The sequence below is a fragment of the Heloderma suspectum genome, chromosome 5 (genome assembly GCF_057233095.1).
Source record: "Heloderma suspectum isolate Gila_16-S chromosome 5, 16-S_ref, whole genome shotgun sequence".
NCBI classification, from domain to species: domain Eukaryota; kingdom Metazoa; phylum Chordata; class Lepidosauria; order Squamata; family Helodermatidae; genus Heloderma; species Heloderma suspectum.
This window is the reverse complement of record NC_139462.1, coordinates 47,088,110-47,100,327: the sequence shown is the minus strand read 5'-3', so window position 1 is coordinate 47,100,327 and position 12,218 is coordinate 47,088,110. Positions and strand designations below refer to the sequence as shown.

Genomic DNA, 12,218 nt, shown 5'->3' with positions numbered 1-12,218 from the left:
TGGTAATAATTGATATAAATAGGCCTTTCATATTGTGCTGTTTTTATTTCTCTTCATTGCTAGGTTTATTACCCCAATTAAAGAAGCAAGGGTACTTCTGATATTAACATTTTAATAAGGAGAAAAGAAGCCTAATGCAAGTATGAGTAATTTTAAAAATAATTTTGTCAGTCTAACTTGATATTTATTCAGAAGTTCCACTGAATTTAATGAGAATAACTTACCAATAGGTGTATTTAGGAGCAAGTCCCATTGAACAGGCCCTATTTCTGAGTAGACATACACGGGATTCTGCTATTAACGTAACAAAGTGCAGGAAATTGTGCTGGAATCCTAGAATTCTTACCCTGCTATAAATCCACAGGGCCAACACCAGATCTGAAGGGGCCCAAGGCAAGGGGCCTTCAGTCCCCTCCCAGTAGTCTTACGAGGCAACGCTGGGCAGGGGTCTTGATTTCTTTACACATTGACACGGTTCACACAATTGCCAGATGGTTAACAATCCATGGTGCCTTGTTAAACCCACTGCGTGTGTGGGCTGGATTTCCCTAATTACCCTTGCTGGTGCAGCTTGCTGTGTTGTCTGGACCTGGGCAGCATGGCTTGTTCTGAGTGGGCAGCAACCCTCAACCCATGGGCTGGAAAAAGAAGCCACCATGAATTATTTCCCTCACTGCAATTGTATGAACCGGCCCAAGAGTGGTAGGTGTGCTGCAAAGTGCTAGTTGATGCTGCAGCTGTCCACCATTCTTTTCTCCAGTATGCCTCTATGTCAGAGGAAGTCTGTGTTGCCACCCAACTTTTTGTAAATGACAACTGTTAAGGTAATTATAACTGTATTTTGCATTTCAGTTCCCTCCAACAACGAAGTTTACATCTCCCAGAACCACCCCACCTGTGCATATTTGAAGTTAACCCTTCATGCATTGAATGAAGTGGGCAGTGCCCATAAAAGCTTAGGCCAGATTAAATGAGTTGGTCCCAGGACTTCGTTGTTTTTGAGGAAATGAAGACAAAGGGCAGCTGAAGCCTCAGCCTGCACTTCACTTTATAGCACACCCGCTGCCGTTGCAAAAATTTAAAAAGAAACACATGGGTGGGGGGTTGACAAGCAGTGCCAGCCCAGGTGGGCCATTAGGCCCCATTTGCCCAATCGTGGTGGGCACTGGTGCTGAGCCTGTGAATCCAACAGAACTCCGTAAGACTTCCAGCACTGAGCTGTCCGCATCATTTCCTCATAAGCACAATATACGATATTGCCCTCTACTGAGGCCCCTATTCTTTCGAGACCAGTCCGGCTTCCTCTCTCTCTGACAGACAGCGACTTCCCAAATTCTTAGGCAAGGGCCTTCTCCAGGCCATTTTCAACCCGAGGCTCAGGAAAAGAACCTTCCCTGGGCCTATCTCCAGCCTGTCCTCATTTGCCCTTGGGCGGCGGCAATTTCCGCGATAACAATGACAGCTTCTCGCCCTGATGGTGCCGCCCGCGGGGGCAGAAATGATCCCCGCAGCCCACGTAGCCCGCCGCCGCCGCCCTCTTCCTCTACCCCTTTTCGTTTCTCCCCGCCCACTTTCCGAGAGTGTATTTGAACCCCAAGCCCCGCCCTCCGAGTTTCAGAGCTTTTCGACCCTCGCGAGCTCCCGTGGCAGCGGTGACGCCAGGAGAGGAGCTCTCTCATTGGCCGATTCAATCGTCGCGGGCTACTTGAACGGCGAAAGCGGAGCGGGCCCCGAAGAGCCAGAAGCGGCTGCGGAGAGGCGCGACTCGCGTCCCGCTCGGCTCCCCCGATCCCGTCGTCAGCTCCGCCATCATGCTGACGGGCTCCGCAGTCGCCGCCGACTCCTCCGCGGATCGGGAGAACCAGGAGAATGTGCCCCCCGGGCCGAAGGACGCCCCCCAGCTCGCGGGCGCCCTGGGACACCGGCTGGCGCTGGGGCTGCTGCAGGCCAATCAGCGCTGCTCGGCCCCGCCGCAGGTAAAGAGGCCCGGCGGCGGCGGAGGGCGGCGTGGACGGCTGCTCTCGCCGTCCTCCCCCTCGGCGGGGCAGGGAGTGGATCTGCTGGTGTCCGAGGTCGGCGGCCCCCGCATCCGCCATCTTAGAGCTCGCCGCCTCCTCCCCGCGCCGCGCCGCCCCTCTTCTCTGCGCGTGGCGCATCCAGAAAAGAGTAATAGCTTCTTCTCTCCGGGGTGGGTGAAGGCGCCAGGCCAGCACTGCCGTCTCGGCGCCTTTCGTCCTCCTGGAGCGGGGGCGCTTGTTCTGCGGGGCTTCTTAGGCCGGCGAGGAGGACGAGGAGAAGGCCGGCTCTCGGGGCTGGCGAGGGCTTGGCTTGGCTTGGCTCGCGCTAGCGCGATCCAGGAGGACAAAAGGGAGCTTGGCGCCCAGCGCTCGCCCCGAGGAAGAGCGCCAACTCGCCACGCGCCACTGTCGCTCCTCTTGGGCCTTCCAAACGAGGCGATGAGGATCTCAGCAAAGCTACGTACAGCCCTGCTGGGCCGACTCCCAAATAACGTTATTTATAACGCTACTGCCCGATCCTACTTCCAAGGAGCTCAGCGTGCTGCGCCTAGTTCTCTTCCCCTGCGATTTATTTTTATCCTCACAGCAACCCTGTGAGGTAGGCTTAGCTGCGTGAGATTGACTGGTCTGCATGTTCATGGTGGAGTGGGGGTCTGAAATGGATCCCCCAGCCCTAGACTGACGCTAACCACTGTGACCAGCTCACAAAATAACAAGTTAACAGCAAAGAAAATAATGTGTTCTGTGTGTTACGCTATATTTCTTGCTGTTCATTTGTTATTTTGTGAGCTGCTTTGGGGGCAATTTTGTGGAAAAGCAGCATGCAAATAGATGATGATGATATATATTTTATATATATATATATTTTAAATGGAATCTCTTGGTTCATGGGAGAGAACAACATTCACAGGGGTGAATGGAAATATTGAGTGTCTGGTTGTTAATGGTAAACTCCGCTTGTTACAGGTTCCTCTCAGTCAAATACCGTGGAGTACAAATGATGAGAACTATGTTGTCGTTCCCATGGGTAAAATGGCGAATAAGCAGCCTGCCTTTACCATCCACATGGATGAGCCTGATGGCACAAGACAGAAGAAGCACATATCCAAAAAGATTTCATCAAGTGAAGAGGCCCTAGGTTTGAAGACAGCTGTTGCTTCAATGGGAACCAGGAAACCTCTGACACCTATAGACAATCCAATGGATCTTAGCTCTGGTGAGGGTTACATCCTCCCTTATAGGAAAAGGCTTGTGTAGTAGTAACTTGTTCAGCTCTTGGGTGTTGCATTTAGGGTCTCTGCTAAGAGTTGGAGCTTGATTCCTGTTAGATGTCCTTGACCTTTCTTGCAGGTGCCTGTTTGGATGTGACATTTACTGAATCTTATTCAAATCTAGTCAATTTCAGCTGTAGCAGATGCTTATAATGTCTTTTATTTAAAAACCTAAGTTGAACTACCAACACCCTTCTGACTCTGAAGAACAAGATATTCCTGGCTCCCTCTACTTGAATTATACAAGATAGCTGCCCCCTTAAAAGAGATCTTGCTTTTCTTTTTTTTTTTTTTTACAGGGCTGGGCTAGGCCAGATGGTGTTTTGTTTTGGAACCTTATTGTGGAACTGAATGGCTTCCTTGACTTAGAAATATCTTTAACTTAAGCACATATATTTCAGTTGAGCCCCTTCACATGTAGTTTGACTCCCAAATCAATTTGATCATGCTGGTATTGAAGAAGTCTGGTACTATAGCAGAGTCCCCATATACCTTGAAGCCAGGGAGCACAATTTCAAAACTACTCTTCTTTCCAGGATACACCCTTCACTCAAGCACCAACCCTTTATTCCAGCCTGGTGCGGGGCCTTACATGCATTCTGCTGTTAACTGTGCAGGCTTGTGGATTGCAGTAAAGTTTAAAATTGGAAGTGCTGCTCCTTCCCTCTGTTATCTCCTGTTTTTGTGTGGCTGGTCCTGCCTATTTTAAGGTGGATACAAGTGACCAGAACTGGTGCACCATTGGGTGTATACAAAGCAGGAGTTCAAACATTCCTGTGAAGGAAGAACTTTGATTACCTTGTGGTTTCTGAGGGGTGAGGGTTATCACTTTCACACCCTGGACCACAAGCTGACCCTGCAGGGAACTGAGTGATACTTGCAGCAAGAGGGGTTTATATCTGGAGGAGAGGGGCACACTTCATGCTCATCCTATATGGGGGATGAGAGGGAGGGAGTGAAAGTGGTTGGGATGGCAAGATGGGAGCTATCACTGACGTGCCTAGAACGTCTGGCGGAAGAGAGGGTGGCCGCTTGGAGGCAGGCTCTATAGCAGCCTTGCAATGGCCGTGCTGGCCAAGGATGATGGGAGGTGTAGCCCAACACATCTGGAGCATGCCAGGTTGGGGAAAGCTGCTCCACAGGCTTGGGCCAGAGGCGTGAGGGGGAAAGGGGCTGGCAGAGCTGCTCTAGTCATGGACATAAAGGCCAAGAATTGAGCAGCTCATTCAGCTGCTGCTTTTAGAGGAAAGGCAGTGCATCCCTGCTGCTTGTCTTCTAGCAACAATTCTCACTCCTAGGACTTGTGACCACTCCTGGGTCCTGTCCCACAGTTCAAAACCCTACAGCTGTAGTTATGATGGGGAGTGCATTTGAGGTGGACTGCCGGCAGAGATGCCTCTTGCTGCTTAGAGTTTTGGAGAGGCTTAGACATGCTCCTAAGGGTTTCTGGTGAATGATTGGAAGAAGTTACTACTTGAAACTGAAGGAAGTTTTATTATGAGATCATGGTACATAAGCATGGTACCTAAGGGAAACACTGGATTTGGTATGTAAGCAAGACAATACTGGATTTGAAAGAATGAAACCTTCAGTTGTTTTGTACCATTCCTTATCTGCCTTGCATGTGTGGCTTCATAAGACTGAGAACTATTTAATTAAAATGATTTTTTTAGGCTGCCTTTAAGGCTAAAACTTTAATCTACCTATATCTTACATTTTAGGATCCCCAAGTATTATGGATATGTCAATAGTCCAAGAAGTAGAACAGAGAATGAATGTTAACCATGTACCAGACTACATTGAAGACATCTACAAGTATCTTAGGGAAATGGAGGTAAGAACAGTTTATACACGGGGGAGGGAGCTAGGGAGGGAGGAGAGCTACCGAATTGGGTTCAAGACCCCTCTAAGCTTGTGCACCTAACACCCTCAGGGCTCTTCCAACTGCTTAGACAAGAAGGGTTGGGGTATTTTGGACCACTGCCCCTTTTTTCTGGTCCCCTTGGAGTTGCATTATGATACCTGGTTCCCACCCTGTCTAGAGGGCATACTTAGGAGCCTGCTGCATAAGGTCTATGTAACTGTTAGGACGCAGAATGAGAAAAGTGGCCTATATCTTCTAGTTACTTACAGGTTCAACAAACCTAGTGGAATTGGCAAAGGGGGTGGGGACAGTTGCATGTATAGTATGACTACTTGGAGACCTGGGCCTGTACAGAGCCGAAGCTTGTCCCAATTGATCAGTGGCGTATGCCAAACAGCCAGGAAAACTGCTAAGGAAACAAGAAAACTGCTTATTCCACAGTTGACTACTGATGACTTATGAAGCGTTCGTGGCTGGGCTCCCTGGTAAAATGTATGTGAAATCATACCAGGCTAAACCGATGTTAATTGTTAAATTCGCCTATGCAGTGCAATTCTGATGCATGTAAGTCCTGTTACTACTCCTTTCATCTATTCTAAGTTGCCTTATATTCAGCGTTGCAATCTGCCATTTGTCTGGCATGAGTAGCAACTGCAATAACCTGTATTAAAAGCCAATGGCCTTTTAATGCTGTGTAAAGTTGGTTGGTGGTGGAAGTTGGTTACCATTTTACTACCATTGAGTAACTTATGCAGCTTCTCTTAACATCTTATCAATTGGGGTGTGGCCTGACGACTTGGTCTGAGGAGGGACAGGTTGAGGCTTGCAGTCATAAAAATAGGCTAGCTTGAGCTATTTTTGAGCAAACAGGGAGCAGGCATAATTGTGAATATAGGTAGAAGCGCTAAGGTAAAGCTGGGGCACATTGGTTCCAGATGATCTACGAAGTCTGTCTTCGCTCTCCTGGCCACCCACATAGCAAATCTTTGTAAACCTTCATCTAATTGGAAGTAGGACTTGAGTAACTAGTGGGCAGCCTCAATGCAGTTTCTTCCTATGTCAAAAAGGAGCTTTGAACTAACATATCTAAGATAGGATAACTCCTTCCCCATTCAACTTGTTGTATGCCTACACAGGTGGCTGCCTACCAATTGTGGGCAAATGAACTTGATCTGAAAGTTTAGTGCATCTTCCTTCAAAATCTAGAACTGGAGCACAAACTGAGGCCAAGACTTGATGACTTTTTTTTTTTTGCTGTTGAGTAGTAGAACTTGTCAGCAGTCTTCCCAGCACAAAAAACAAGTGCCTTGTTTTATAGGTGAAATGCAAACCCAAAGTGGGCTACATGAAGAAGCAGCCAGACATCACAAATAACATGCGTGCTATTCTTGTGGACTGGCTAGTGGAAGTTGGCGAGGAATACAAACTACAGAATGAGACTTTGCACTTGGCTGTAAACTACATTGACAGGTTTCTCTCTTCAATGTCAGTACTAAGAGGGAAGCTTCAGCTTGTGGGAACTGCAGCCATGCTGTTGGCATCGTAAGTAAACCAAGTGCCTGCTGAATTCTGTATTTGATTTATGCTGGAACATTATGTAGTGCCTTATGAAACCAAGTTCTCCAACTCAAGAGCTCCATCAGCCAGGAAGAAATTTGTACCTGGGCAAGCTCTTAACTATCTGCAGGTATTACTGAGACTTAGGAAGTGCCTCTGCTTAACACAAATGCAGTGTAGCTTTCTAATACTAAACCTCAGCCATAGAGATTTGGATCTATAAACCCCCTCTTTAAAGCTATTGCAACTTCATGCTTTTTTCAAACCTTTCCTGATGCTTAAAGCACAAACTAGGGCATCGAGTACATACCAGGGACTAATGCGTCCTTGCCTACGTTCAAGATTTCCCGAAGCTAGTATCTGTAGTTAACTGCTTGGAAGTAAAAAACTATGAAACAGGGTAAAAGCAAATGCCATGGGCGACTTTGCTTATCTAACCCATGTATTGGTGAAACTATACAAGGGTGTGGGGAAAGATGAGGCTTGGTGGTTACAATGGTTATACAACGGTGCTTTCCTTCCTACTGTAGGAAGTTTGAGGAAATCTACCCTCCTGAAGTAGCAGAATTTGTTTATATCACAGATGACACTTACACAAAGAAACAAGTCCTCAGGATGGAGCACTTAGTTCTGAAAGTCCTGTCATTTGACCTGGCAGCTCCCACAATAAACCAGTTCCTTACTCAATACTTCTTACATCAGCCAGCTAGTTCCCAAGTGGAAAACCTGGCAATGGTAAGTGGTGGACTTCTTGAATTTAGGGCTTTGTTTTTCTAAAGAACAGATTTTGCCTTTCTTTCCTCGGTTAACCTAATATTACATGAAGTTTCTCTCTTTTTTTGTAACGTGCATAGCTCTCATGGTTTTCTGTGGTGGTAAATGTCACTTGAAGTAAGGGTGGAAGTAAGAAACCTGAGAATAAGAAGTCCCTTCGAGCAGTTAATGTGCAGTTCCTGAGTGATCTAGTGGGTTTTTCCCTCCCTCAAGGAAGAACTTTGTTTCAGGGATGTAGCACTTAAGAGCTATCTAACATTGCGAGGAGAAGACAACTCTTTTTTTCAGCCTGAGAGGGGAGGGCTTAGCATGCTTTCAAACTGAATTGCATGTGTCATAGGTACCCAATAGACCAGGGGTGGACAATATCTAGGGGTTGATGGGCCAGAACCCACCAGGGGCCACACCCTGCTGATAAATTTCTTCTGAATTTACTGCAGCAGCAAATCCCAGGAATCATGCAAGGAAAGGGCACGCAGGAAGCATCCTCTGTGGTTGCGTGCAAATTTGCTGCTTTTTTTTTTTTGCTGCTGCAGCAAATTCTGTGGAGGGGCACAAAAATGTCTTTGGAGGGCTGCATGCAGCCTGTGGGCCGTTAGTTCCCCACCCCTGCATCATTCTCCTGTGCTTGCACTATTTAGCATAGGAGGGGACACAGTGATGTAGCTACTGCTCTTTGCAGCAGAGCTAGTCCTGTTATGTGTGGGCTACATGGCTTCTCTGTTCTAAATCACAGAATTATAGAATAGTAGGGTTGGAAGGGGCCTATAAGACCATCAAGTCCAACCCCCTGCTCAGTGCAGGGGAATAAGTCAAACATCAAATTGTGGCTTCCATAAGGCAAAAATGCAGGGGGTGGGGCAGGCTTTTAACTGGAAACCTGCATAAACTCCCTAAGAGCTACTTAGAACTTCACAATAAACTCTTAAACCTAAAATGGTTTTGATTAAAAGGCTTGGCTTTGTATGGCTTGATGGAAAATGTACAAGAGTATCTTGATACTCGAAGTGAAGTTTAAAAGCTTTTTTCCCTTGCAGTACCTGGGAGAACTGAGTTTAATTGATGCTGATACATACCTGAAATACTTGCCATCAGTAATTGCTGCTGCAGCATTTCATATAGCGAACTATACAATTTCTGGGAAAACATGGGTATGTATAAAAACGCTTGATCCTATGAGGTAGGACTGTCTACTCCCATGTCAGCTTGCCTGTATACTGAGATCATCTTTGGAGGCCCTCCTCTGGCTACCCATGCCAGCTGAGATGAGGCAAGTGGCAACAGGGGAGGGGGTTATAGTGCTCTGGGTAGGACATTCTTCCACGGAGGCTCCCCTGGCACCTACATGGATTTCTCTTTGTTTTTTGGCTCCAGATGGACCTCTGTTTCCCCAGGTCTTCTAACTTGAGCAGTCTTATGCAGCTCTGTCTTACTTTGATCTGATTGTTATGTATTATCCCTTACAAACTGCCCTGGAAATAAATAGTGATGAGCACTATATAAATGCAACTAACTGCTACTGAAGAGGACAAGCAATTTTCTTGCCTTGAGGCACATAGGAACATATAAAGCTATTTATTTATTCATTCATTCATTCATTCATTCATTCATTCATTCATTTCATTTCTATACCGCCCAATAGCCGAAGCTCTCTGGGCGGTTCACAAAAATTAAATCCAAGCAACACACAATAAAACAATTTAAAATATACAGAACATTAAAACCACAATATAACAATACAACCACAATAAAACCTAGCAGCAGTGCAGGAGTTTAAAATACAGATTTAAAACAGCAAAGATAAAAATTTAGAAAGCTAAAATGCCTGGGAAAATAAAAAGGTCTTCACCTGGCGCCGAAAGGAGTACAATGTAGGCGCCAGGCGAACCTCACTAGGGAGCTCATTCCAGAGCCGGGGTGCCACAGCAGAAAAAGCCCAGATAAAGAAAAAGTATGCAATTTAACTATTCTTTTTCTAAAATTCAGCGACTTGTAACTTTCACAGGCTTTTATTTTGCCAGTCACTTTCACCAGTCAACAGCCCAATCTTAGGATTGTTACTGTTACTTGGAAAAACCTTCGGCTGAAGGTTTTCAGCCTAAGTGTTCATGGCCATAGCCAGCTACTCTGGCCTTGGAACCTAGGTAGCATTTCTTCTCTCTGTTGGGGTACTTCCTGTACAAACTAATTCTGTGCCCCAATCTTCTTCCTCCCCACTTGGCTTCATAAGCTTTCTAAACTCTCTGGAGTTTTTGACATGACTGTATGTCACAATTTCCTGCTTAAGGGATTTGACGAGGATCACCTTCCCAGGGAAACCCATGTTAAGCATGATATGGTCTTAGGAAGGCAGGGAGCTGCTTTATACTGAGTCAGACCATTGGTCCATCTAGTCCGTACCATCAGCGCTGACTGGAACCCTGGAGAGCTGATACCAGGCAGGATTCTTTCCTAGCCCTACCTGGAGAAGCCGGAGATTGAAACTGGGGCCTTCTGCATGCAAGGCATATGCACTACTACTAAGCTATGGCACTTCCCTTCTTCTTGCATAAGATTCCCTAGGCAATAAACTATGGGGCTCCCATCAAGTTCTGAACATTAAGCTGGTTTCAGTCTCTTCTGCTTCTTAACCTAGCAATCAGTTACCATAAGGATGAACCTGCACAAGGACAGTATATGGTCATATGGCCTCTCCCTTTAAAGCTTTCCCTACACTTTATTAAAGGAACAGAATTAGGGACAGACCAAACTTCAACTTTATTTGGACAAAACATGACAAATAGAAGCAATTCCATAAAAACTGTCTTTTATGAATGCTGCCAAACGGAAGAGTTAACACCTGACATTTACTTGGCAGACTGACTCTCTTGCTAAAGTGACGGGATACACAACTGAAAATCTTAAGCCTTGTCTCATGGACCTCCACAAGATGTACCACAGAGCAGCACAGCATACACAACAGTCTATACGGGAGAAATACAAGGCTGTAAAGTAAGTATTTGACTCGACTGTGGCTGATCTTGCATTGTTTTACAGTCTAAACAACTGCTGGGGTACACTAGCATTTCCTTGAAGTAACTGCTACACAAAATAGCTAATGACTGTGCAGGAGAGCAGAAGTCAGATTTAACGTGACTTCTTTGTTTTTCAGGTACAATGCAGTATCGCTCATTGACCCGCCAGAGAGACTAAACTTATCATAACAATCAAACTAAGACTTGATATCTCAAAGGTGTATATTGCCCAGAATAGCAAATGTACAGTTTTAAATTTTTATTTAGACTTCAATCACTCTGGTATATTACCATAGAAAATTATGAAGTTTTCTACTTTTATAATGTTTTAATGTAAACTTTTGTACATGCAATCTTGTTCTAAGTACTTAACTAGAGATCCTTTTAAAGTTCTATTGAAACCGACTTAAACCATGCAGGGAAACCACTCCAGTGTCACTGTTCAACCTTTTTATAAACAAGAGCAGTGTTAAGTGGGGATTCTGACTCTAAACGGCAAATCAAGATAGTTCAATGGAATCTTGTCTCCATATGTGAGATACTAGGGTTCAGTCCCTCTGTAGACTCCATGTATAATTAAGTTGCAACAGCATATTTGGAAAAGTCAGCTGGTGCCTAATATTTGAAAGTGAAGCTACTGTGACACTTCCTGCTATCAACTGAGAAACTTAACTGGCTACTAGATGTCTGTACCAGTTGCCTCTTAGTATATGCTGCTAAAAGTAGCTTATAAAACACTGCATAAATAGCTTTTGCTCTTAACCCCATAGCAGCTGTATCTAGAAAACACAGGGAAGAAGTAGCAGCCCTGTAACAGGGAGGCTATAGGTAGCTATTGCTGTCTGAAAACCATTCCTGCCTCGTACTCACTGAGGTCATGAAGTGGGACTAGTTAATCTCTTCGCTGCTGAGCAAGCCAGGTTCCTGACCTGTAGGGAGGCCATGTATTCCGTGCTAGAGCTAAGGGGGAGTTCTTGACTAGTGTATGAGGGCTACTTCAGCAAAGGTGCTGCTGTACGAACATTACCACCTGTACCTGGGATGCAGAGCAGTTAAGGTCTTTGGCGTGGGAAGCTATTCAAATATTTTGGTGTGATCCAGGAGTACTGTGGCAGGATCAAAGTTGTGGGTGTCTTGTACAAACGAAAGCCCATTTCAGAAGGTTTTCTATATTGTAAGGGTGTCTAACTTTTAGATACGTATTTAAGTAGGATTGGATTCCTGTAAACAAGACTTAACTGCTTGACATGATGTACTTACAGTAAACCAATGCATAGAGAGATCTACATGTAAACCACCTCAAAGCTGGTCAATAAAATCCTCTAAAAGGACTTGGGCTCAGTAGTAACTTGCCTTATGAAGCAGACTTCACTAGTACCAGAATGCATTTTTCTTAAACAAAAAACAAAACAAAACTGAAGACTTTTGTACTGGTATTCATAATACCACTGTAAACCACTGGGAACATGCAGATAGAGCCTTGGCAATCCAAGGAAGAATCAAAGATGATGGGCAAATCTCTACTTAAGAATGTAGGGTGGTAGGGAGATAGATCAGTAAAGGATGTTGGGGTGAAAGTGGCCAGTCTAACCACAGGGAGTTTATGGTGGCAAGGGCTAGGTGGAGGAAAACAGTTGTGCCTTGCCATTTCTGTCTATTGCTGACAGAAAGAATGAGCAAGAGTAGTGGCAGCAGCCTTTTGTTGCTCCTTTTTCTTTCC

General features: G+C 45.5%; 1 protein-coding gene across 1 annotated transcript; it reads left to right on the top strand.

Annotated features, from left to right (window-relative positions):
- Positions 1-1,734: 1,734 nt before the first annotated feature.
- Positions 1,735-11,893, top strand: CCNA2 (cyclin A2). Its single transcript, XM_084855946.1, has 8 exons — positions 1,735-1,976; positions 2,985-3,234; positions 5,011-5,123; positions 6,472-6,695; positions 7,241-7,445; positions 8,522-8,635; positions 10,342-10,475; positions 10,636-11,893. The coding sequence occupies exons 1-8, from the start codon at positions 1,812-1,814 to the stop codon at positions 10,685-10,687; spliced, it is 1,257 nt and encodes a 418-aa protein (XP_084712072.1). The 5' UTR covers positions 1,735-1,811; the 3' UTR covers positions 10,688-11,893.
- Positions 11,894-12,218: the final 325 nt, after the last annotated feature.

What these genes read in the sequence shown, in the direction of transcription:
- CCNA2 (XM_084855946.1), top strand. Translation starts at nt 1,812, where the DNA reads ATGCTGACGGGCTCCGCAGTCGCCGCCGACTCCTCCGCGGATCGGGAG. An exon ending in GCTGCTCGGCCCCGCCGCAG is followed by an intron (nt 1,977 to 2,984) that starts GTAAAGAGGCCC and finishes CGCTTGTTACAG; the next exon opens with GTTCCTCTCAGTCAAATACC. An exon ending in CAATTTCTGGGAAAACATGG is followed by an intron (nt 8,636 to 10,341) that starts GTATGTATAAAA and finishes TTTACTTGGCAG; the next exon opens with ACTGACTCTCTTGCTAAAGT.